A 21278-nucleotide genomic window follows, 5' to 3' on the forward strand; every position below is an offset into this window, starting at 1 on the left:
CAAGGGTTTCCATTTTTTAAATTGTCATTATTACATTATCTTAAAATAAAAATGGAACCTTGAGTAAAATGTTTTCAGAACAAGATCTGCAAAACATACTCTAGCTTTATGCAACAAAATACTCAAAAGAATAAAGTCACAAAGTTTACAAAAAAGTGCAAAATACATCTGCCATCCAGAGAACTGCCTCCCTATTTCTGATGATTTTTTTGTACACAAAGACCAGTCTGGACAAACTCTAACTGAAATGTTGAAATTGACCATCAAGCTGAAAGATTTACTCTTCCTATTTTGAGCAGCTCATCTACCAAAGTAAACCTAATTTATTTATTTGTGCTCAACTTTATTTTTCATTTGCATTTGATGGAAACAAAAATATTGTGTACAGCAAGATGAGTTGTCTGTTGTTGCCCCTCACACTGCCATATCTGCTGCTTCCATTTCCTTTAGATTTTCCTCATCGAACTGTCTGTGCTGTACTTATCACAGCTTTGTTGAAGTGTTGTCTGTTGTGCAGAGTGATGTGGGTCACATTATTTTATTGAAGTTTGACTGCACTATGATGTGATATAGTGAACCTAATTTCCTGCCAGTGGCTTATTTTTGTATTTTTTTGTACCTTAAGTTGTTCACTGCCTTTAACTGAAGCCTGTTCCACACAGGTCTTTCTTTGACCACATTCCACACAGCAATAGCCACTGACTGATGATGAATGTATATATCATTTAAAACAGATTTTCTTTCACCAAAATGTATGTATTGTATATTTAAATATAAGTGTATTAATCTCTTGTATAACTTTCATTGGTCTTTTTTACATTTCTATTAAATATAAAGATGCTTTCATCCAAAGCCTTTTGGATGACATGCTTTGTCACACTGATAAACCAGCTTCATGACTAACTGCAGCATGACCAGTCAGAAGTCCATCTTTTTATTTTTGATCCAGCGTCACTGTTTTACTGACACTTCGTAACTTTATTTTTTAAATCTACAAATGCCAGTGCAAAAGCATATTGGTGTGATATTTCTACTTATATGTTAACTCTGCAAAGCACATGTATGTTCCTGTACAGATACATTGTGTTAGGTTACACTTACAGTGTTTTTGTATATTTGCTGCTTTACTGTGCAGTATAGAAGAAAAGAGAGAGAAAGAGATTCGGTTGGCTTTTATCTAGTTATATAATTTAGTCAGTTATTGACCATGTGCTAAAGATGGTGTATAATCTTTGATAATCCTCTAGAGTAGTCAAATTTAATTATTTTTAAGAGTAAGGTAGACCATATTGACCATACTGCAAGATTTTCAATTCAATTAAAAAAACTTTATTTGGGCAATGGAAGATCTGAACTTACATAGTGTGATCAAGTGGGTGATGCTGGGTACAGCAGTTGCCTTTCAAATACTGTCAGCCTACTGATTTTTCTGTCTCTTCATAAGGAACAGCATCACAGAAAGATGAATGGACTTGCATAGTTTGCATTTCATTACCTAAGCGAGCCAACAGTATATGCTCATGCTTGTTCCAGACCACTGGACATTTTGCATTATTTTTTATTATCATTATAATTATTCTTACAGAAACCTTCATCTGGCATGTGAAAAACCATACTACAGTACCTAAGTATCTAATTTTGATTGAGAGGGGATGTTTTTGAATTTGGGAAAATAGGATTCTTTAATTAATTAATTTGAATTTTGTAAGAAAAGAATAAGGAGGGAATGTATTCCACAGAGAATTTTAATTCAATGTTTATCAATATATTTAAGTATGTAATTTCAGCTTTGGCTGATACATATTGGCAGATAAACAAAACAAATGGAAAACCATTTTAATGTAGGTTACAGTATTTATTCAGACTTACCTTGCAGTACATGGTTGACATACTGTAGGTTCAAAGCTTTGACTAAAGTTGATTAGATTAATTATAATAATACAGTGATATACAAACAGTTTTCATTAGTTTCTTCTCTGTATGTTGATTATGTTTGATGTGCAAAGTAGCAAGAATGGCATTTTACTAGCATCATAACCCAGAGGAAAATGATCCTCAGAGTTTAGCTAAAGTCTGGTTACCTTTAGTTGCTGCGTTATATAGATAGCAGCAAAATGCTTTACTCAAGCTGAATATATCCCTCAAAAAGAAACAGTACTTGAAGCAATTTTCTATTATCTACAGTACAACAATGTACAATTAGTACAAATATTTTACCCGTGCCAGCACTCAAAACTTTTATTTTACTGGGATGCTCAGACATGCAGACATTTCATATCTTTAATGTTACACACAGTTCAGGGGAATTACAGAGCTATGAGTCCATAGTGGTTGTTCCTATTCAGCTCCTCAGGCAGGGCGGGGCCGCCTCAGGGGGGGTGGGGGAAGTGGGTGGGGTCAGTCGAGAGAGGGAAAGTTGACTCTGGGACGGTCCAATTGAAGACTTCCTGGAGACTGAGCTGAAGCAGAGAATAAGAAAAAGAGTGTGTTGGAAAATAAATACATATTAGTCAGCACACAAACGGCTGTGTGTGTGTGTGTGTGTGTGTGTGTGTGTGTGTGTGTGTGTGTGTGTGTGTGTGTGTGTGTGTGTGTGTGTGTGTGTGTGTGTGTGTGTGTGACAAACAAGCTCAACGTTATTGTCAGAACATGATTCTCTTGTTATTTGGAAAAACAACCTGACCCACTGTTGAGTTCATAAAACTTGCAGCAATCAGTCATCTCAAACATTATGCATTATCCTTTAATGTCTGTTGCTGGAGTATGGGGAGAGGTCCTTACCCTTCTCCCGTCCCCATGTCGTCGCTCTGCTCCCCCTCCACAGAGTTCTCTGAGTTTTGAGCACCGCTGTCCTCCTCCTCATCCTCCATATTGTTGCTCTGTGGATATTGAGCAAGCCAGTTCTGCCCCCTGTTGGTCAGCTCGCTGTGCTCTGTGGGTTCGACGACTATGGAAGGGAGACGCTCCCTTCTGTACAGAAAGTCTTCAGGATAGCTGGAGTCCGATTCTTCATTTGTGTTGGCTTCTGGGAAGATCTAGTCCAAAGGGTGTTCATAGAGATGTTTACAGTACCACATTTCAAGTTATACATCTTTACAAAAAAAAGAGATATTTACAAAATCCACATTTTGATATTGGAAACTGCTATGAAACAGGGTCCCCTCCTAGCTGTACTAAATATGCACATATATGTACATTATAAAAGAAGACAAAGAATATTAATTTATATCAGTGTATGTTAATCCCTTACAAACATGAACTAATCATTTCCATTGCTAATGACAGGAATAGATAAATCTTCACTTTTCTCTTGTAACTGTAAATATTTTTGTATGTCCCATCTTTAAGTCATTTGCACTTGTACATAACTATTATCCAATCCTACCTGGTACTTATTGCTTATTTTGGTATCTCTATTTTACTTTACAGTCTAAATGATTTATATACCTCTGTACTGTGTTTTAGAGCAACGGTAACGACTGAATTTCCCCCTGGGATTAATAAAGTATTTCTGATTTGTTTTGAAATTATATATACCATGAGTAGACTAAATTAACAAAGGAGTTGAGCTGAATTATAGATAAACTGAAACATTGAGTATACTTCCCCAAAAATCTTTAAAAAATATGCAAGATTTATTATAAAGTATAGAAATACTTTTTAGATACAAATACCATATTATGTTGTTGTTGTTGTTGTTGTTGTTGTTGTTGTTGTTGTTGTTGTTGTTGAAATCAACCAACTTTTCTTTTGGAGAGAAATTGCTGGATATCCAAAATATAAAAAACAATCGCAACCAGTAGTTGGGAGTTGGTCATCTCTCAACCAGAAGGTAAGGGGATTGTCGAAGTGTCTTTGGGCAAGACACCAAACCATTAATTGCTCCCGTTGCTAAACCAGCATCATGTAAATGTGTGTAAACGGAAAAGTACTGTTGAGGGACCAAAGTGGTAGGAAGTCTCCAGCATTATACAGGACCAAGTCCTTTTAACATTTACCATACTGTCCGGAGTAACTTAGATCAAATATCACAGTGAAATGGATTCTGAAAAGGTCTTTAAAAGATGTCCAAACATTATGACATACCTAACCATCAATATTAGATATCTGTAAATAAGAAAGAAAATACTTATTTAGTCTTTAGACACAATATGTACCGTACATTTTGATGGAAAACCTCAACAAACATTAGTTAATATATTCAACAATTGAAAGAGGATCATGTTGAAAAACACTGAACTGGAATATGGGTTGAGAACACATGAAAGTAGGAAGATGAAATCCATACAGTTTCTTAAAGATCTTAAAGGTCAAGAAAGAAATGTAGTAATGCAATATATTTAAAGGCTGAATGCGCGACTTTTTTCACATAAATATAGCAGAAATAAAGTGGGTCCTCTGAAAACAACTCTCTGAGTCATGACTGTCTTCAATGAGTGTGACTGAATCGGATATACACCATGTTTATATCAGTGGGCGTGCACTGTACAGCTGCCAGGCTCATCCCCTTGCGTATAAAATTTATTTAATCTAGGGATTTGAGAAAAGAAGAATAGCATTCTTTACTCAGTTTCTGCTTTGAATGTCACATAAATGTTATGATCATTCAGTGTAAATGTGCATGCAATGTGAAGCTACGAGCAAACTAAAGAGCGTTATGCCATTAGCTTGTTAGCACAACAATGCAGCTTGAGTTGTTTTAGTTTCATGCTTGGTGCTCAAGGGTGACATCTACTGAATAAAAAAGTCACACATAGTTCCTTTAAAAGCAGAGCAAGTCATACTCCGAAAACCTCAAATTGCTTTCTGTAAATATAAAAACAACCTCTGCATGAGGATTGGACTCACAGCCTGAACAGAAAACGAGGGTGTGAAAAGTTACACAATACCCATTACACAATTATTTTTAACAACACTACAGGTTGAAAAAGACGCTCTCCACACAAGACTATTAAATAATAAATGATGGTGGTGGCTCTACCTGGTAAGCTCTGCTGCCTCTTCTCTCCAATGGACTCTCCTCCACTTCATTGTCTACTTGACTGAGAATGGTGCTCATACTGCACACACAAACACACACAAAAAACACACAAAATGTAAGTCTATGATGACTGTTCCTCCTTTAATGAATCTCTTCGGTGTCTGTTTCCTGTATGCTTTAATTGTGTTGTTAAATGGTTATAAATGTACCAGCTTGTGTAAATGCGTAACCTTGATTTTTAAATTTCATAAATATTCACATTCAAGTCAAGACACATTTCAACATGGTGACATTTTGATTGATTGAATTTTTGATGAGCCTTTCTATTTAAAAACACAGCTTTGGATCCAACAGTACTTCCTATTGCAAAAGCAACCATGTCCCTAATTTGACTTAAAACAGTATGTAGGATGTAGAGGACACTGTAAGATGTTTCGAGCCTCCGATGCAGCTCTTTTGAAGCAACTTTACTTGCAACTTTCATGATGTGTTGCAAGATATTTTTTTGTCTCCTATTGATAGAGAACCACACCGTGTGATAAACCCAACATAACGTTGTAAAAAAGTATCATGAGTTTGATGCATACACCAAACCAGTTAATCAGCTTAGCTTCCTCTGCTTTTGACTGCAACTGATTTTAATTTGTGAAAACGGACAATAAAGTGTTATCTTGCAGGAGTAGGAAACAGCTGCACCTGACAAAGTAATCGACAAAGACAAGCAGATAAATATTGCTGGCTGAACAGAGTCCCATAATGTCCACTTCCAGCATTTCCCATGGCTGACTAACTGTGGTTTGTTGCAGTTTGACAACACTGTACATAGTTTTCTACATCCAAATTCAATGTGGGCCAGTATAGGGTCTGCAGTCGTTTGGATGCTTTATTCCTTGTACTGCCAGTGGATGGTCATAGAAGAGCTGGAGCAGTTGATGGCGTAAGTGTGTTGTTGTGCACTTGATACAACGTTTTTTATGGGAGTTGAAAAACACAATAAACTTTCTTTTACAGAATAGTGAATCGTGTAGTGGAATTTGAGTTTTGTTTCCCAGACTCAGTGAAGTGACTCTTCAATATCTCAGGGTCTGTCTGCTGAGATTTCCTGATGACCTCATCTGATATTAAAGGATCCTTTAACATTTCCCTTTTTGCAGGCTGTACTATGGCGGAAATGTTGGAAACTGACCTTCTCGAGGGTAAACAGGGGCTCTGGATAGGGCATCAGACACAGTGTTGTAATTCCTTTTATGATACTCCCCAATGAAGGTAAACTCCTGCCGTCTGAATGCCCCCCCGAATCAGACTGGTGCTTGGTTTTTGAGTTTTAAAAACCCAAACCAGAGAGGAGTTATCAGTGACTACAGTAAATGTTTATAGTGCCATTTCAAGTGCCCAAACTGCAGCTAGACATTCCTACTTCATGGTAAAACAATTTGTATCTTTGGGATTCAGAGTATGACTAGCAAAAGAGATGACTGTGTCTGTGACAATGTGTTGAGCTGCTCTTTTATAATTCCCTACTTGGCACTTAAATCTTCATTTAATATCAAATTATATTATTCTTTACAGTTGTGTATTTTGCTATAATGTATTCTTTGCTTGTTTTATCATTGCATCATTAAATGCTGCAATATAGTGGATATTGACATATAATAGGGATCGTAAATTTGAATATCCCTATTATTATTTGTGTTATCATTAAGTCACAGTTCACACAGCAAACACATAGTCTTGATTGATTTCACACATTTTCTTTAGTCTGGAAGTGCAAAATATCATTAAGAAATGTTTTTGTTCTAATCATCTGATGTTAATGTAAGAATTTGGAGCTGTGTTTGTTCAGCAAACCAAAGAGAACACACTGACTCTCAAACAAAGTGGAACAAAGAGGCGAGGCATACCTCTGCAAGACTTTTGAATTCACAAAGGAAGACTATAAACAATAGATGGCCAAAAGAAAAAAACTTCAGGATCTTTACAACTGAGACATTTGTATCAAGAGAGGAGGAGGGGAGAACACACCAAAACCTCAAAAAGAAGTGCAGACGGGGTATGAAAAGATCGAAGGCTGTATCTAAAATGTTTCTACACCTGCAGCAAAAAGTGTTGTAAATTTATCAGACAGACAAATATCTGCAGAATGTGAGCCTGCTTTTTGTATATCTCAATTTTGATCCCATCACAAAATGTGACACTTTTGAAACGTGCATGAATTTTGATACGTTTTTTTTCAGTCGGAGACTAATGTTGTTGTAATATTTACAATAATATAATAAAGATAAATGACAAGCATTCAGACATGCCTTACATCAATCTTAACAGTTCTTCCTTACAGGGTCTCTCAACCTTTTTCCAGGCTCAATCTACCCTCTGCCCCTCTTCTTTTAGATGGGTAGTTGACACATCTTGTGGACGAGTGAAAATGACGTGATGAGGATTTTAAACAAGAGAAAAGAATAGTAGTTCCACAACAATCTACCCAATAATGAACAAGAAATCCTTGCAGAACGAGGAAAAGACACCAGCCTAGTGATAAAACCTGCTGATAAAGGAGGTGAGTTTTGTACTCTACCACTGAGCTACAGTTGCCCCAAGACATTTCATTTAAAAGCACTATCCTTCCAAGGATCCTATACCCAAAGCTAGTGCTCCTGCAGTGGATTAATAAATCTGTTTTTCTGATACTGATAAATCTATTTCCAATTGTATTTGGCATGGGGAAAAGCCATATCTCAATTTTAAAACACTGCAGCTACCAAAAGACAGGGGTGGTCTGTCAATGCCAAACTTTATGTTCTATGACTCACTATTGTTACAGTCCAGCCAAAAGAACAAATATACATCCCACTTTTATGGGATATTACAGTCCCTCGATACATTTAATGGACACAATTAAAAGAACACAGGAGAGGGACCTTGCCACTTAATTTGGTGAGGAGGTGATGGTCCAATGCTAAGGAGTCCATAGGGAAAACCTTTTTGTGCAACGGACTGATAGAGAGGCAGTACTGGATCCTTCATAGGTTGCACCACACAGCCCAATCCCTTAACATTTTCCAGTCTAACATTTCTTCAATTTCCTCAAAGGCAAGAAAGAGTTGGATCTTATTTGCATTGCTTTTGGAGTTGCCCTCTAATATCTAAATTCTATTATGCAGGGGGTGCTGTAATGTTGAGCGGCACCCCTCCTGTACCTCTGTGAATACTTAATGCTCTCTGGGTGTTGTATTTTACAGTCCTGCCTGTATTGTATATTTCCTGTTCCATGTTAAATGTCTGAAATCTGTGATATAGACATGTCCACGTATGATACTGTCTTTCAAAATATGTTGATGTTTTGTTTTGATTGTCTTCAAATCCCATGTGATCTGTAAATTGCTCATAAAAGTCCTTGCTGCATTTTTCTTTGTCCTTTTTGTAAAAAAAAAAAAAATCAGTGACGTGTCACATTTTAGAGACATGTTTCAACAACAAAGTGTGAAAGGTCAATAGGTGTAGGGATTAGAAAGAGGGGGCATGGAAAGAGCTTCCCCTGCTAGGTTTATCTGGACGTAAGCACGCAATGACATCACAGGCTTACACAACAAATGAGTCATCAACACACAGAAGGGGCTGGAGAATAAATACAGTATTATTGTAGAAGCGAACATTTGGCTTCAGCTATTGAAGATAATTACCAACAATGTTACATACCTTGAGGGTCATATCAGAGAAATAACAGCAATTTTTCTTCTTTTTTAAAATGTCCTACTTAAAGTACTTACAGGACGGCTTTCAATGTTCAATTTGTTTTTAATATGTTTATAGAACACCTCTTTTATCAGCTCTCCTGATGAATCACAAAAACAGTGTCTTTAAATTTAGTAAGACACAAATCTGAACATATCTCTATAGTATCTTAACTTACCTGTGCGAAGCTGGAATACAGCTCATGTTTTCCGAGATTGACAGAACCAAAGCTTTTGATGCCTCAAACAAGCTAACTGTCTTTCTCTAAATAAAAAAATAAGAAAATAAAAAAAGGGCAAAGAAACTGTCTATTAAAATTCTTCCAGGCTGTGCTGTCAGTCACTTTTCTTCCTTTTGCAAGTCAAAGCTTCCTTACTTCACCTGCCCCCCAGTGATTCTCTTCTCTCCACCCTGAATGTTTTCCCCAGTGTTCTGTGTGACGCACACAACCCTGCTGTCCAAGCTGGCTGGCTTAGTGTCCCCTTCAATTACTAACAAAGCTGTGATGTCCACTGTTAGTGAGCAGCAGCACATCCGGATCAGCAGGTGAGCTGGGCCAGCTTGACCCATTTATCTCTGGAGATAGGGTACATTCATCTCTTGGGGCTCAGTTATTAAGGTAGGTGGTTTTTAATTGAAGGTTGGAAGTTTGATGCCCAGCTCCTGCAGTCATATGTCCAATGTGTCCTTGGGCAAGACACTTAACCCAAAGATGCTCTCGTGCTATGTCAGTGGAATATAAATGTCTCTAAATAAAGGTGTTGAGACTGATGGACATTTTATACAGCAACCTGTGTGGTTTGTGGTGTAAAAGTGCTTTTAGAGTAGAAAGTTTACCATTCCCATATTTCTTCTTCGAGATACACGCCACAGGATTTCCTTATTACTGCTCATTATTCAGCAATTTTCTTCATCCAGATATCTGCACTCTATAGGGCTTCCTTGCAGGGAATCAAAGAGGATTGAGTTAAGTACAATTATAGACACTGTGATACTTAGAGTTTGCAGCCTAGTTTACATTGCCTTATCTGACACTCATTCAAGATTAAAGTTATTTTTACACATGATTACCTTAACTGATTAGTTGGTTGCACAATGGGGCTGGTGTAGCCCCAGGATCATTCTAAACTCTGACCAGCAGGAGGTGCCAGCACAAAAGTGCTTCTGTCTATATTGTTGTCTCTATGTATGCATCAGTGTGCTCTGACCAAGTGGCAGTATCCGGTGTTGACAAATGAAGCCAATCCTTAAACGTAACAAATTGCTTTATAAAGCTTTGTAAGCTTTATTAAATGTAAATATTTTCAACTAAAGTAGCGTAAGTAACCACTAAATGTCCATACATCAATTAAATGATTTTTAATCATATTATACGAAAGCAGTTAAGGGTCACACACTCTGCAACTGCTGAAAAAACGAACATTAAGAAAAACATATTTAGCATATTTAGAAACGTGGCTTGGGTTAGGGTACGGTTGGGGTGTTCGGGCCTTTTTTCTTTACTTTTTTCATTTGTACTGGAAGAAGTTGTGTCAAAGCAATTTGAAAAACAATTTGTCTATCTAAAAACTGTTCAGTTTTCAAAGCTCACCTCTTAAATGCAAACTGGCATGTAAAGGGTTTCATTTATAAAAATGAATAATTATTTGATCACAGTAAAAAAAAAAGAAAGAAAGTGGGAAATAATAAAATTGTATAATTTTTTCCATTGCCATTACTTTACAATTTCTAATATTTTGAGCCTAATATTTTCTGTGAATCTCAAAAAAATAATAATGGATAAATATCTTTGACATGGTGTTTATAACCCCCTTGAAAAATAACACATTTTCAATATTTTTTACAAAATAACATTACTGCATATAAATTCTATGGCATTTATTTGTAGTGTCCATTTTTCTGTACCAAAAATGCTTACTGTCTCCAAGGGTGAAATAAAGCTTTAACCTTCGGTCAAACCCAAGTTCCTTATTTTCTTTGTTTGTATTCAGGGCAGCTGTCTCTCAGTTGGTGGGGTCATCGTCTCTCAACCGGAAGGTTGAGGCTTTCATCCCCAGCTCCTGCAGCAACATGTCCAATGTGTCCAAATTAAAAGCACATTCTTAAATTTAAATAAACTTCACCATCCTCACGTGCAGAGGATAATGAGGTCAGTGCAGTTTCAGTTTCACAACAGCTGTTAGATTGGGAGATAACAGTTGAAGGCTATGGCACAGCTGTGATGTATTTAGAAGAGGAAGGAGGCAGTTCAACTGAAAAGACAAAGTGGTAAAGTTGGGGAGGTGAAGAGAAAAGAGTGAAAGAGTCGCCTACAGACACACAGAGCTATAGCCTCTGCAGTGTAAAACAAAACAGGGACTGCCAGTCACTGAATAAACAAACAGACAAAGAGAGAAGGATTTCCATAACCACTGAGCTTTGTGAGAGCTAATCATTTCTGCTGCATTCTTAAGAAAAGTGAGACAGAGAGAGACAGAAGAAAAACAAAATCTAGTGCTGAAAGGTCTGACCAAAGGGGAGTGTGGAAAAAATGAGTTCAAAAAGATTCTTGGAAGGTTGACAAAATAGGAAATTCACCCTCTTCAAAACATGACTTAGTCTCACAGCAGCAGTAAGCTTAAGTTTGGTAAGTTTGGTGTTTCCTGTTTGCTATGTCACAGAGAGAGAGAGAAAAGGGGAAGAATAACAAGGTTGTGTGATAAAAAATAATCAGGTGACAGTGTTGCTACAGGGCATGTACATGCTGCTTTATTAGGATTCATTATTGTTGCAAGCTTGGAGAACTTTAAATAGAAGGAGAGGAGTGAAGGAGAGAGGGAGACTCAAACACCAAAAAAGGTCCTGAGTCAGAGCTACAGAAAATACAGGCTTGACAGATGCTTCACAACAGTGTGGGGAGAAAGACTAGTCAGAGACAGATCCACAGACAGGCAGAACGAGGAGGGAACTGACACACTGCATAAAGATAAGCAAGCAACAAAGAGAAAGGAAAAGAGGAAGAAGAAGGGGGAACAAATTGAAAACAGAACTCCTGTTCTGAGAACAATAATTGGAGATAGACAGGAAAGGCAGGTTAGAGGGGTTAGGTGGTCATCAAAAAAAAAAAAAAAAAAAGTACCAGGAACAAGGTTGTGGGTGGGCTGTTACTGTAAATGTGATCCTCAACAGACCAACTAGAGAAACTGTTATCCCCGAGGGGGAAGAAGATCAAGCTGCTCTTTCTGAAATCAAATAATCAATGGAAACCAGAGATTCACTGATATTGTAAGACCCAGTCATGACAACTGCCCCTAGCCTTGGAGAACCTGACTTGGCTCAGGGTACCCAGACTTTGGGACCCGTTGGTCTCCAGACACTGTTGGACCTACTGGTTGGTGTCTACCAGGAGTTCTACTCCTCACCCTTCGCAAGGGAGAAGTATGTCTCCCGCTTCCTGCAATGGGGTGAGTGTATCCCTCATGTTTCGAGCTGGTGCTACTTCTGCTTTGTGTTCATAAGCTCTTTTCTGGTGAAAGACTGTGTGCATCTTGACATAAAACTAAGTTAACACATAAAAACAGACAAAACAACGTGCACCAAAACACTGGGGCGACTGTCTGTGGCACCATCTCAATGGTATTTTGAACAAGAACAGAGTTTAAGTATCTTATTGTATTTTGATATTACAGTATTTGGATTTGTTTTGGTAAATGTTTAAATGTTCTGAATTTAGTTATGTATCTATATTTATTTGTTGCTTTTGTTGTGCCCAGGTTTCCACAGAGAATCTGTTGGTCTTTGAAGAGTCATGGGTTAATCTTGAAACAGTGACACACTTCTGAATAGAAGTCCTACAGAGGTCAGAAGATGCCTTGACATGGTTTATAATATCTGCACCTGCAAGCACAGTCCATCCATTGTATACATAGCTTTCCCCATTCGGTCGGTGTCGCGGGGGGGGGGGGGGGGGGGGGACTGAAACTGATTACACCCCCTCTGTGTGCTATTCTACAAGAAACATTTTTTGTCTACTGTAATAACTGTTAATTTATGTTGGATTATTAGTAAATAGTTGTAGATGGTTCTTTTTGTGATCATATAGCAGTGAGGACAGTATTTAACAGTTTGATTGGTTGTGATGAAGATGTCCCTGGCTCGGATTAAAATTAACCTGTGATACTGTGAAGGCATTGAATATGAACAGTATAGCCACACTAGATTCCTTGTAAAGACTGACTAAGCAGGTCACCATTTTTAAATAAAAGAACTGCACCTTTAAATTGAGCTTCAGAGATTTGAGAACAGGGTGTAAAAGCTAGTTTGAAGCTCAGCTGATAAAGACTTTTGTTAAGTTTGTGAAGATGTTGTTCTTTACAGCAGGCAACACCTCTCAGCTGTCTTTGTGCTATGATGACTCCATGATTAGCCAATGACTAATGATTCCTGCCTGTCATCCTAACTTTCACACCATATACACTGGCCTAATTCTGTCTCTATTATTAAGAGTCCCTACATGCATGTGACTCTCAAAGTGTTCACCTGCTATATTGCCCGATGGGGGTGGGCTGCTTTCCTTTACGAAGGGTCGGGGAAGTTCCAAATTTATCTCTAGCATATGACCATGAATAAATAGAGTTGGCTGTCCTTCATTCCTGATTCCACTGTAAGCGTTCTGTCTGCTCCATGCCCCCCAGAGCTGCATGTGCCCACCCTCTATAATGCTCATTTTCCTCCTAGTGATGTATCAGACTCGTCCCAAAGGGCTGATTCTTTTTATATCACAGTCAAGCATCTATCTGAACAGGACGAGTCAGAACAACCCAGACAGGAAGACAGAAATCACAATTAATGCTTCACATCAGTAGTTGGTACATTTCCTTTTTTGACACAAAAATCACAATGATCATTATAGATTCTTATATCACACATTATATAATAATTGATGATATTGATTCTATAATACCTTGTGCACACAAAATGAAATGTTCACTTTTCAGAACTTCAGAGGCTCTATAGATATTCCTAATATTCAGCTAATACGTTTTCTAAATACTTAGCTAAGATTCTTAATATTAAGCTTATATGCAAATGTGTACTGACCAGTGAAAGTACCAAAATAAAACCTTGATGAACAGAGCCAGAGAATCCATAGACTGCTTCAAGCTGAGTAAAAGCACAACAAGTATATCTCTCTGACAAATCTTTTGGAAAAGAGCCACTGTGTGACCGACACTGCTCTTTTGTTTTTTCATTGTATGTTTTATGTTTGAGTTAGTTTTTTCCCCTGATTACCGTGAGCATCAAACAGAGCATGCTTGTTGAGATGACACGTTCATGCTGACAAGGCTGGTTACTTAAAATCATTATATAATTATATATTTTTTCTTACATCTTTTTTTCTAGACACTTTTGAAACTGCAAATTTGTATGTTGTGCCACAGCTCCACCTACTGCACCTATAACTTCGATGCAGTTAAAATGTAAGAAAACACAGAATTGCTTGTCCTATTAAAAAGGCTTTAATTGTAAGTAAACTTAAACTGTAGAATTATCAAATCTACATAAATCATCAAACTACTAATTTTGATGTGACTATCTCCAACGAGAGAAATAAGAATTTGTAAAAAGTTAATAAGATTTAATTATCTCAACCAGCATTTTTTGAGATGTCTTGGTTTCTATTCAAATTATTATATGATGATGTTGACTTATGTGACAATTGTTTGTACTTGGTGGTTGAGGACAGGCTTACAGCTTCACAGTCTAACTGTATGGTGAGTTATCTGGTATTGATGTTATACAACATTAAAGTGATAATTTATCCATTTAAGCTTTGTATCATTAGAAACCTGGTAGTATTTTTGAATGATTGTGCATTCTGCTCTCATTTCACCACAAGACGGAGATGCTGTGTATTTCTGATGACGCAAAAATCATAATCATCGGAGGCTGTTGTGGTTAGAGGGGATGAAACTACTTTACCATCCTCATGTTTTCAACCCACTGAAGCGGCAGATCTATTACAGATCAGTGGGTGGGACCTCACTGCCAGAGTCAGTTTGTTTGTGTGTCTGATTTTGCACTCTCTTTACAGTACAGCTTAGGCTGTGCTTGAGTCTCTCTTGCATTTCTCCCTCTGTGAGAAATTAAAAAAAAGGGTTTGAAAATCTTCCACCATAAATGATAGCCGCTATTTTTAGGTGCACAAAGTCACTCATATCCAGACATTCACTCAGTTGAGGAGAAATTCCCTTTATGGAAAAAAAGGTTGGAAGTATAACCAGGGCAACAACACACTGTGCAGAGTTTGAAGGAGGTTCTGCTCCTGGAGCCAAAACTAAATGACTAAATCTTAGATGCATAACAGTTACAGTTTAAAATTGTACGATTTTCAAGATGTGATAATAGTGGATTAGCCATCACGTCCTTATTATATATTTTGACAATGAAATGCTTGATGAAATGTCAACACACCCATGCGGGGCCCATGTGGGTCAGATATGGGCTGGTGAATGGGTTAATTTTGTCCAGGGGTTCCATGGTGGCCCCATGTGGGCAAGCCCAGATGGGCTCAAGGTGGGCATTACATGGGCCCTAGTTTGGGCCCACATGGGCAACCCAGGTTTCTCCCATCGGGGCCCAAACTAGCTGGGCCCCATGTAGGACTGTCACTAGAATCTACATTGCTGCACCGTTCACGGACAAACTGGGACTTTTGTTCATTCATTCCACTCGTGTCACTTCATCGTGTTTTATTGTTTGTTTTATTGTGTTTTATTTGAAAAATTATTTTTAAAACTGATTAAGCTCTCTCTGAGTCATTCGTCTTGGTCCAAACATTCAGTGAATCGTGACACAAGCAACACCTCAACATGGACTTTGAGGTGGAAAATTCAATTCAAGGTCTCATCTTTGTTTGTTGTTAAATAAAAATAATATAATACTGGTCTCTTTGTTATTATTATTATTATTATTATTATTATTATTATTGTTGTTGTTATTATAGCATTTAACACAATAACTGTATTACTTGAGTGTGTAAAAAGAGCCTTTGTTTGCCCATAATAATAATGGTTACTATCCTCATGGGTACCATCAGGGATCCATAATAAGCCCACATGGCGCCCAGCTAGTTTGGGCCCCAGATGGAAGAAACCTGGGTTGCCCATGTGGGCCTAAACTAGGGCCCATTTAATGCCCACCTTGAGCCCATCTGGGTTTGCCCACATGGGGCCACCATGGAACCCCAGGACAAAATTAACCGGGACCCAGCTGGGCCGCCTAGATGGGGCCCATTCACCAGCCCATATCTGACCCACATGGGCCCCGCATGGGTGTGTTGACAGGGCCCCTGCCTATGTACAAGGACTTTGTGCAACATCCCAGAGAGGCTAATGCACCCCGCTCAACCCTTAGCGTCCTGAGCAGGTTGCAGAGCATGGCCTGGATGGGGTGTCTAAGGTGGGCCAACCTTTGCACTGTTGGCTGGGGCTCCCACCACAGGTAGCAGGGTGGCCTGTCACCCAGTCTGTAGCTATGGCGTCAAGACTAGCAAACACAAATGCACTTCTGCTAGTTTATCTGGAGGGCCTGAAAAGGGACCTGGAGTCCAAGAGCCCAGATAACTCCTGCTAGAGATGGAAAGGGTTGTGGATATGGTGATCCAGGGGGTGCTAGGAGGGTGCTTGGTAACACCTTGGCAGAGCTGACCATGGCTAGACATCACATCTGGTTGAGCCAATCAGGGTTGGTGCTGTAGAAACCGAGGTGCTGTATTGGAAGCCGCCATAGCTCTGGGAAAGTGTTTGGGCCAGCAGCTGAGGCTGCGTTGGATGAGGCACAGAAAATCACCGTCGCCTCTGTGAGGCAGTGGCAGAGACTGTTGGGCCTTCTTGCAGCAGCTGCCCTGGTGATGCCCTTGGGTCCTTTGCATATGCACCCCCTGCAGCTTTGGTTTGGGGTGAAGAAGGTATGCCTGCCCTGAGACTGGTCAAAAATACTGACCCTGACCCAGGGAGGCCTCAAGGTCCTCACATGGTAAAAACACGCTCAAGCTGTCCGCGATGGCCTTCCTCTGGGACTGGAGGGTTGCAGAGTGACCATAACTACGGACGCCTCCCAATCAGACTGGGTCACTGTCTGGGAGGACAGCGATAGCCTACCTTTCAACTGATGTCTGGTCTTGAGCTTGACCTATCTTAGTTTGAAGACTGAATTTCTCTTGGCCATTGTTTTATCCAAAAAAAGCGGGTGAGTTAAGTGCACAGGGGATGGGGTGTATCTTCAATTTGGAGATGAGGACAGGTCAGTCCACCTTCTCCCAAACCCTGCTTTTCAGCTGAAAGTTATGGCAATGAGATTTGTTGTCAAGCCCCTGGTCCTGAAGGCTTTCAGTCCTCTTCCAAACCTATGTTGACCACACAAAGCCTTTTCGTAAATCTGATTTACTTTTGTTTTTGGTATGGGGATGCTACATTGGGCAGGTTAGTCTCTAAGCAGCATCTGGCATCTTGGATTGTTGATTTGATCACCATGGCTTACGTGCAGGCCGAAGTGGCCCCTCCCTCTAGGCTCTCAGCACACTCTACAAAGGAGGTGGCCACCTCTTTTACATTTTCTCTCTCATATGCTCCAATCACAGCGGAGCCCCTGGTCAGGCAGGTGAAGAGAACTCGGATCAAAAGAGAAGATTTTGAAATCCTGAAGGTGATCGGCCGTGGCACATTCAGCGAGGTGAGTTGGTCTGAGCGATGAGCTATACATTAAAAAAGTTAATGATATCAGTATCTTTAACAACTTGACAATAATATTTTCTTACAGACTTTCTTCTATTTTTTTCCAAATTTCAATAATAACTTTTTGACCAATTGTAACTGGACCTGAGTGCATTGATCCTACACTATTCTAAGTTTTTTAGGTTTTTATATTTAACCTCTTAAAGGTTCCATATTATGCCCTTTTTCGGGTTCATATATCTATGTTGTGTGCCTGCTTAAGTACAATTGCTAATGGTCGAAGAAAGACCAAAACACAAAAAAGATATGTCACATGCCTTTAACCATACTGAGAATGCTACAGTCAATCCAAGGGGTCACTGTCACTGTTTGGGGTGTGTCAGTTCAGTAACGTAGGTAAGGTACAAATAGTTTTTTCTCCACATAAAGAAGCAAAACAACATCAAACTGCACAGAAAATGATGACTCTGGGGGACTTTTTGTGCTTCAATATAATCAATACATTCGTAGCATTAGACCTCACTGGTAAATCTTTGGAGCTTCTTTTCCTTTTTAGTATACATCCTTCATGTGTTATTCTGTCTGCTTTTTGTTGCAGGTTGCTGTGGCGAGAATGAAAAGCAATCAACAAGTGTATGCTCTCAAGATTATGAATAAGTGGGACATGCTGAGGCGAGGAGAGGTGCACACAAACTATTAACTACTAATCACTTTGTCAGGACAAACAATAAAGTCAGGTTACAACAGGTTTCTTATCGTATGAGAAGGTAGATAAGAAGGTAGATAGAAGTAAAGAGATGTCTTCATGAGACACATGCTCTTTTATTTACTCTGGATCTCTGACTGTGGCTTTTATTCATCTTCTAATTTTTGTGAATTCAACAGACAGCTTGTTACCAGGAAGAGAGGGAAGTTTTGCTCAGGGGTGACAGACGCTGGATCACAGAGTTGCATTATGCATTTCAGGATGACAACTACCTGGTAATTTCAGCATGGACAATCACTTATGACAAGAAAAGATGTAACACAAATGTAACACAAATGCTAGTCTCTAACATATGCATTTATGTATTTCCCAACACCTCAGTACCTGGTTATGGACTATTATGTAGGGGGGGACCTGCTGACTCTACTCAGTAAGTTTGGAGACCGGATTCCTGAAGACATGGCTCAGTTCTATTTGGCTGAGATGGTCATGGCCATTGACTCAGTCCACAGACTGGGCTATGTACACAGGTACCTCTTTATGCTTAACAAAATGTTGATTATGCCATACTGTGGGATATATATATGTATGTTATTGAGACAAGTAAGGGTCCATATGTTAAACATGTTTGGATATATAACATCTGTTTTTTGGCAAATAAAAACCCTCTTCATTTTCTCCACAGAGACATAAAACCTGACAACATCCTGCTGACAGCAGAGGGACACATCAGACTTGGGGACTTTGGTTCCTGTCTCAGGCTTCTTGAAGATGGGATGGTGAGAGACACTGGGCTCATGGAAATGATTAGAACCATTTTTCAACATTTTTTCATGTCACTCATGTTAGCACTAATGTTGAAAATGCTTGTCATTGTATGCCTTTTCAGTCAATCAGACTGCATATTTAATTGCAGGTTCACTCATCTCTAGTGGTGGGGACCCCTGACTATTTGTCTCCGGAGATTTTACGGACAGTGGAGGGAGGTGGAGGCTATGGCCCTGAATGTGACTGGTGGGCATTAGGCATCTGTGCCTATGAGATGTTGCTGGGAAGCGCACCCTTCTACGCAGAGTCCATCTCTGAAACATATGCAAAGATCTTTCACTTCCAGGTAGTTAGATAAAATCTGGTCACTTGCATTAACTTTTTGACATACAATACTAAACTTCCATTGTATAAGGTCATCAAAGTAGGACATATACTACTATACTGTAAACCTATATCATCATCAAATGGTATGTTACATTACAAACAAATGTTCATGTTGTGGGGTTTTTTCCACGCTCAGGAGCATTTTGAGTTCCCTGCTTCTGGCCCTGATATTTCAGACAAGGCCTGTTCTTTCATCACTGGCCTCATTTGTGAGAAGGAAGTGCGTCTGGGCAGGAAAGGCTTCAGTGACTTTAGAAGCCATCCCTTCTTCTCTGGACTAGATTGGGGCTCCCTACATAAACTCTCTGCCCCCTTCTTGCCTGAAGTTTCTAATCCAACTGACACATCCAACTTTGACATTCTGGATGACTGTCTCAATGAGGTGGTAATTTTCTTTCACATTATCCCTCTAAAATGTTGTGCCTGAAAATGTACTCCATTCGTGAACATGGATGATGCAATCATCACAAATGATAATATAAATTCTGCAGGAAACACTGTCTGATGTCCTCGAGAAAGCTCCAGTAGGAGTACACATGGCTTTTGTTGGATACTCCTACACAGCTACGAGGTGAACTTTGTTTCAATTTATGACTGTGACCGTGACTATGTCTGGCCCAATTCTGGAGTCTTACTGGCTGTTGTTGAATTGGTCTCCATTTTACAGTCAGACAGGGGCTATTGACCGCAGTCAGGACATTATGATGCAGATTGACCACACCAGGCTGTGGGGCTTTGAGAGTCTTTATACACCAAATAAACCGGTGAGAGGACATCACCCTTCTGTTTGTACTTACAGTATTTTGCACTACCCCTAGTTCAGTTTGTCTCCGTTAAATCACATGCAGCATTTATGAGAGAGCTCTGTATTTTCAGGTGTTAATTACAAAAAGTGCTCAAGTGTATATTTCTGCTATTCAGGGGCAGCTGTGGCAGCGCACAGACACTCTAGGTGAGAAACCTGCACTGCTGGAGCTCCCGTTTACTTTAAATCCTGGTCCTGCTGCATTTACCCACACCAGCACAACAGCACAGGAGCAGACTGACCAAATATCAGGACTCAATGATGACATGAAGAGGTATTAATTGTTCTTGCTAACATTTTGAGCCTAGATTAGTGAGATAATAGTTGTGCAGGGTGCATAACAAACAACTTATTGCCAAAATGCAATGGGGGGTCATATTTTTTATTGTAATGCACACAATATACAACTTTATGCTTCACTGAACTCAAATAAAGAAAAATAAAACTATATTTTGGTCTTTCTAACAGACGGTTACAAGAAACAGAGAGGAGATATTGTGAGTTGGAGAGAGAAATGGAGCGATTAAAGGGGGTAATGCAGGACAGGAGATCCCACAATGAAACAGGCAAGGGATCAACATTATCATCTTCATCATAGTGCTAATTTTCATCTTTACCATCATTGGTCTACATAACTTCTTTCTGTTTACGTCACAATGTCAGGACATCGTAATAGTCCACAATCATTGTCATAAATCCACAGATTCATGACAATGAGCTTCACAGATTCTTTAAAATGTGACAGTATACGCCAACTTCAAAGGCCTACACTTTCGCTCGGAGAAATGGGTTGCATCTTCAGAAATGACAAATCTAAAACATCACCTAAAAAAAGTTAATGGACAAAAAACATGGCATAAAGCCAAGTACTGTACATTAGAAGCAACACTATTGATCAATTATCTTTGCATTTTTGACTGCAATGTTTCCATATTTGCATCACATTAACTGTTAATGGATTCATTTAGCTTGTCTTTGTTTTTCTTTTGTATGTGCTTCTGATCTTGCAGCCTTTATCTTCTGCAATGCATTTGCCATTTCAACCTCAATATTTCAGGGTCAGTTTAAAACGCTGTTTTATATCTTTCTAGAATCTATAAACAAAAGGAAAAATAGTCAATCTTGTGAATGACCTTACTAAATCTAACAAACTTCTTTATAAACTTGGGGACTATTACAAATAATTAC

General features: G+C 39.0%; 2 protein-coding genes across 2 annotated transcripts; one reads left to right on the forward strand and one right to left on the reverse strand.

Annotated features, from left to right (window-relative positions):
• Nucleotides 1–1749: 1749 nt before the first annotated feature.
• Nucleotides 1750–9116, reverse strand: LOC306831786 (uncharacterized protein). The gene is made up of 4 exons (XM_079356022.1): nucleotides 8889–9116; nucleotides 4982–5060; nucleotides 2782–3035; nucleotides 1750–2459 (listed from the first exon to the last, which is right to left on the reverse strand). The coding sequence occupies exons 1-4, from the start codon at nucleotides 8912–8914 to the stop codon at nucleotides 2342–2344; spliced, it is 477 nt and encodes a 158-aa protein (XP_079212148.1). The 5' UTR covers nucleotides 8915–9116; the 3' UTR covers nucleotides 1750–2341.
• Nucleotides 9117–11614: 2498 nt separating this feature from the next.
• On the forward strand, nucleotides 11615–21035 carry dmpk (DM1 protein kinase). The gene is made up of 12 exons (XM_079355219.1): nucleotides 11615–12153; nucleotides 17331–17422; nucleotides 18023–18106; nucleotides 18310–18405; nucleotides 18512–18660; nucleotides 18816–18909; nucleotides 19047–19244; nucleotides 19422–19667; nucleotides 19777–19856; nucleotides 19953–20049; nucleotides 20207–20364; nucleotides 20559–21035. Exons 1-12 carry the CDS (start codon nucleotides 11988–11990, stop codon nucleotides 20686–20688), a joined length of 1590 nt encoding a protein of 529 aa, XP_079211345.1. The 5' UTR covers nucleotides 11615–11987; the 3' UTR covers nucleotides 20689–21035.
• Nucleotides 21036–21278: the final 243 nt, after the last annotated feature.

Source organism: Symphodus melops (assembly GCF_947650265.1).
Source record: "Symphodus melops genome assembly, chromosome: 11".
Classification (NCBI taxonomy): Eukaryota; Metazoa; Chordata; class Actinopteri; order Labriformes; family Labridae; genus Symphodus; species Symphodus melops.

What these genes read in the sequence shown, in the direction of transcription:
- LOC306831786 (XM_079356022.1), bottom strand. Translation starts at nt 8,914, where the DNA reads ATGAGCTGTATTCCAGCTTCGCACAG. An exon ending in TGTATTCCAGCTTCGCACAG is followed by an intron (nt 5,061 to 8,888) that starts GTAAGTTAAGAT and finishes TTGTGTGTGCAG; the next exon opens with TATGAGCACCATTCTCAGTC. An exon ending in GAGGCAGCAGAGCTTACCAG is followed by an intron (nt 3,036 to 4,981) that starts GTAGAGCCACCA and finishes CCTTTGGACTAG; the next exon opens with ATCTTCCCAGAAGCCAACAC.
- dmpk (XM_079355219.1), top strand. Translation starts at nt 11,988, where the DNA reads ATGACAACTGCCCCTAGCCTTGGAGAACCTGACTTGGCTCAGGGTACC. An exon ending in GCCGTGGCACATTCAGCGAG is followed by an intron (nt 17,423 to 18,022) that starts GTGAGTTGGTCT and finishes TTTTTGTTGCAG; the next exon opens with GTTGCTGTGGCGAGAATGAA. An exon ending in AGACTGGGCTATGTACACAG is followed by an intron (nt 18,661 to 18,815) that starts GTACCTCTTTAT and finishes TTTTCTCCACAG; the next exon opens with AGACATAAAACCTGACAACA.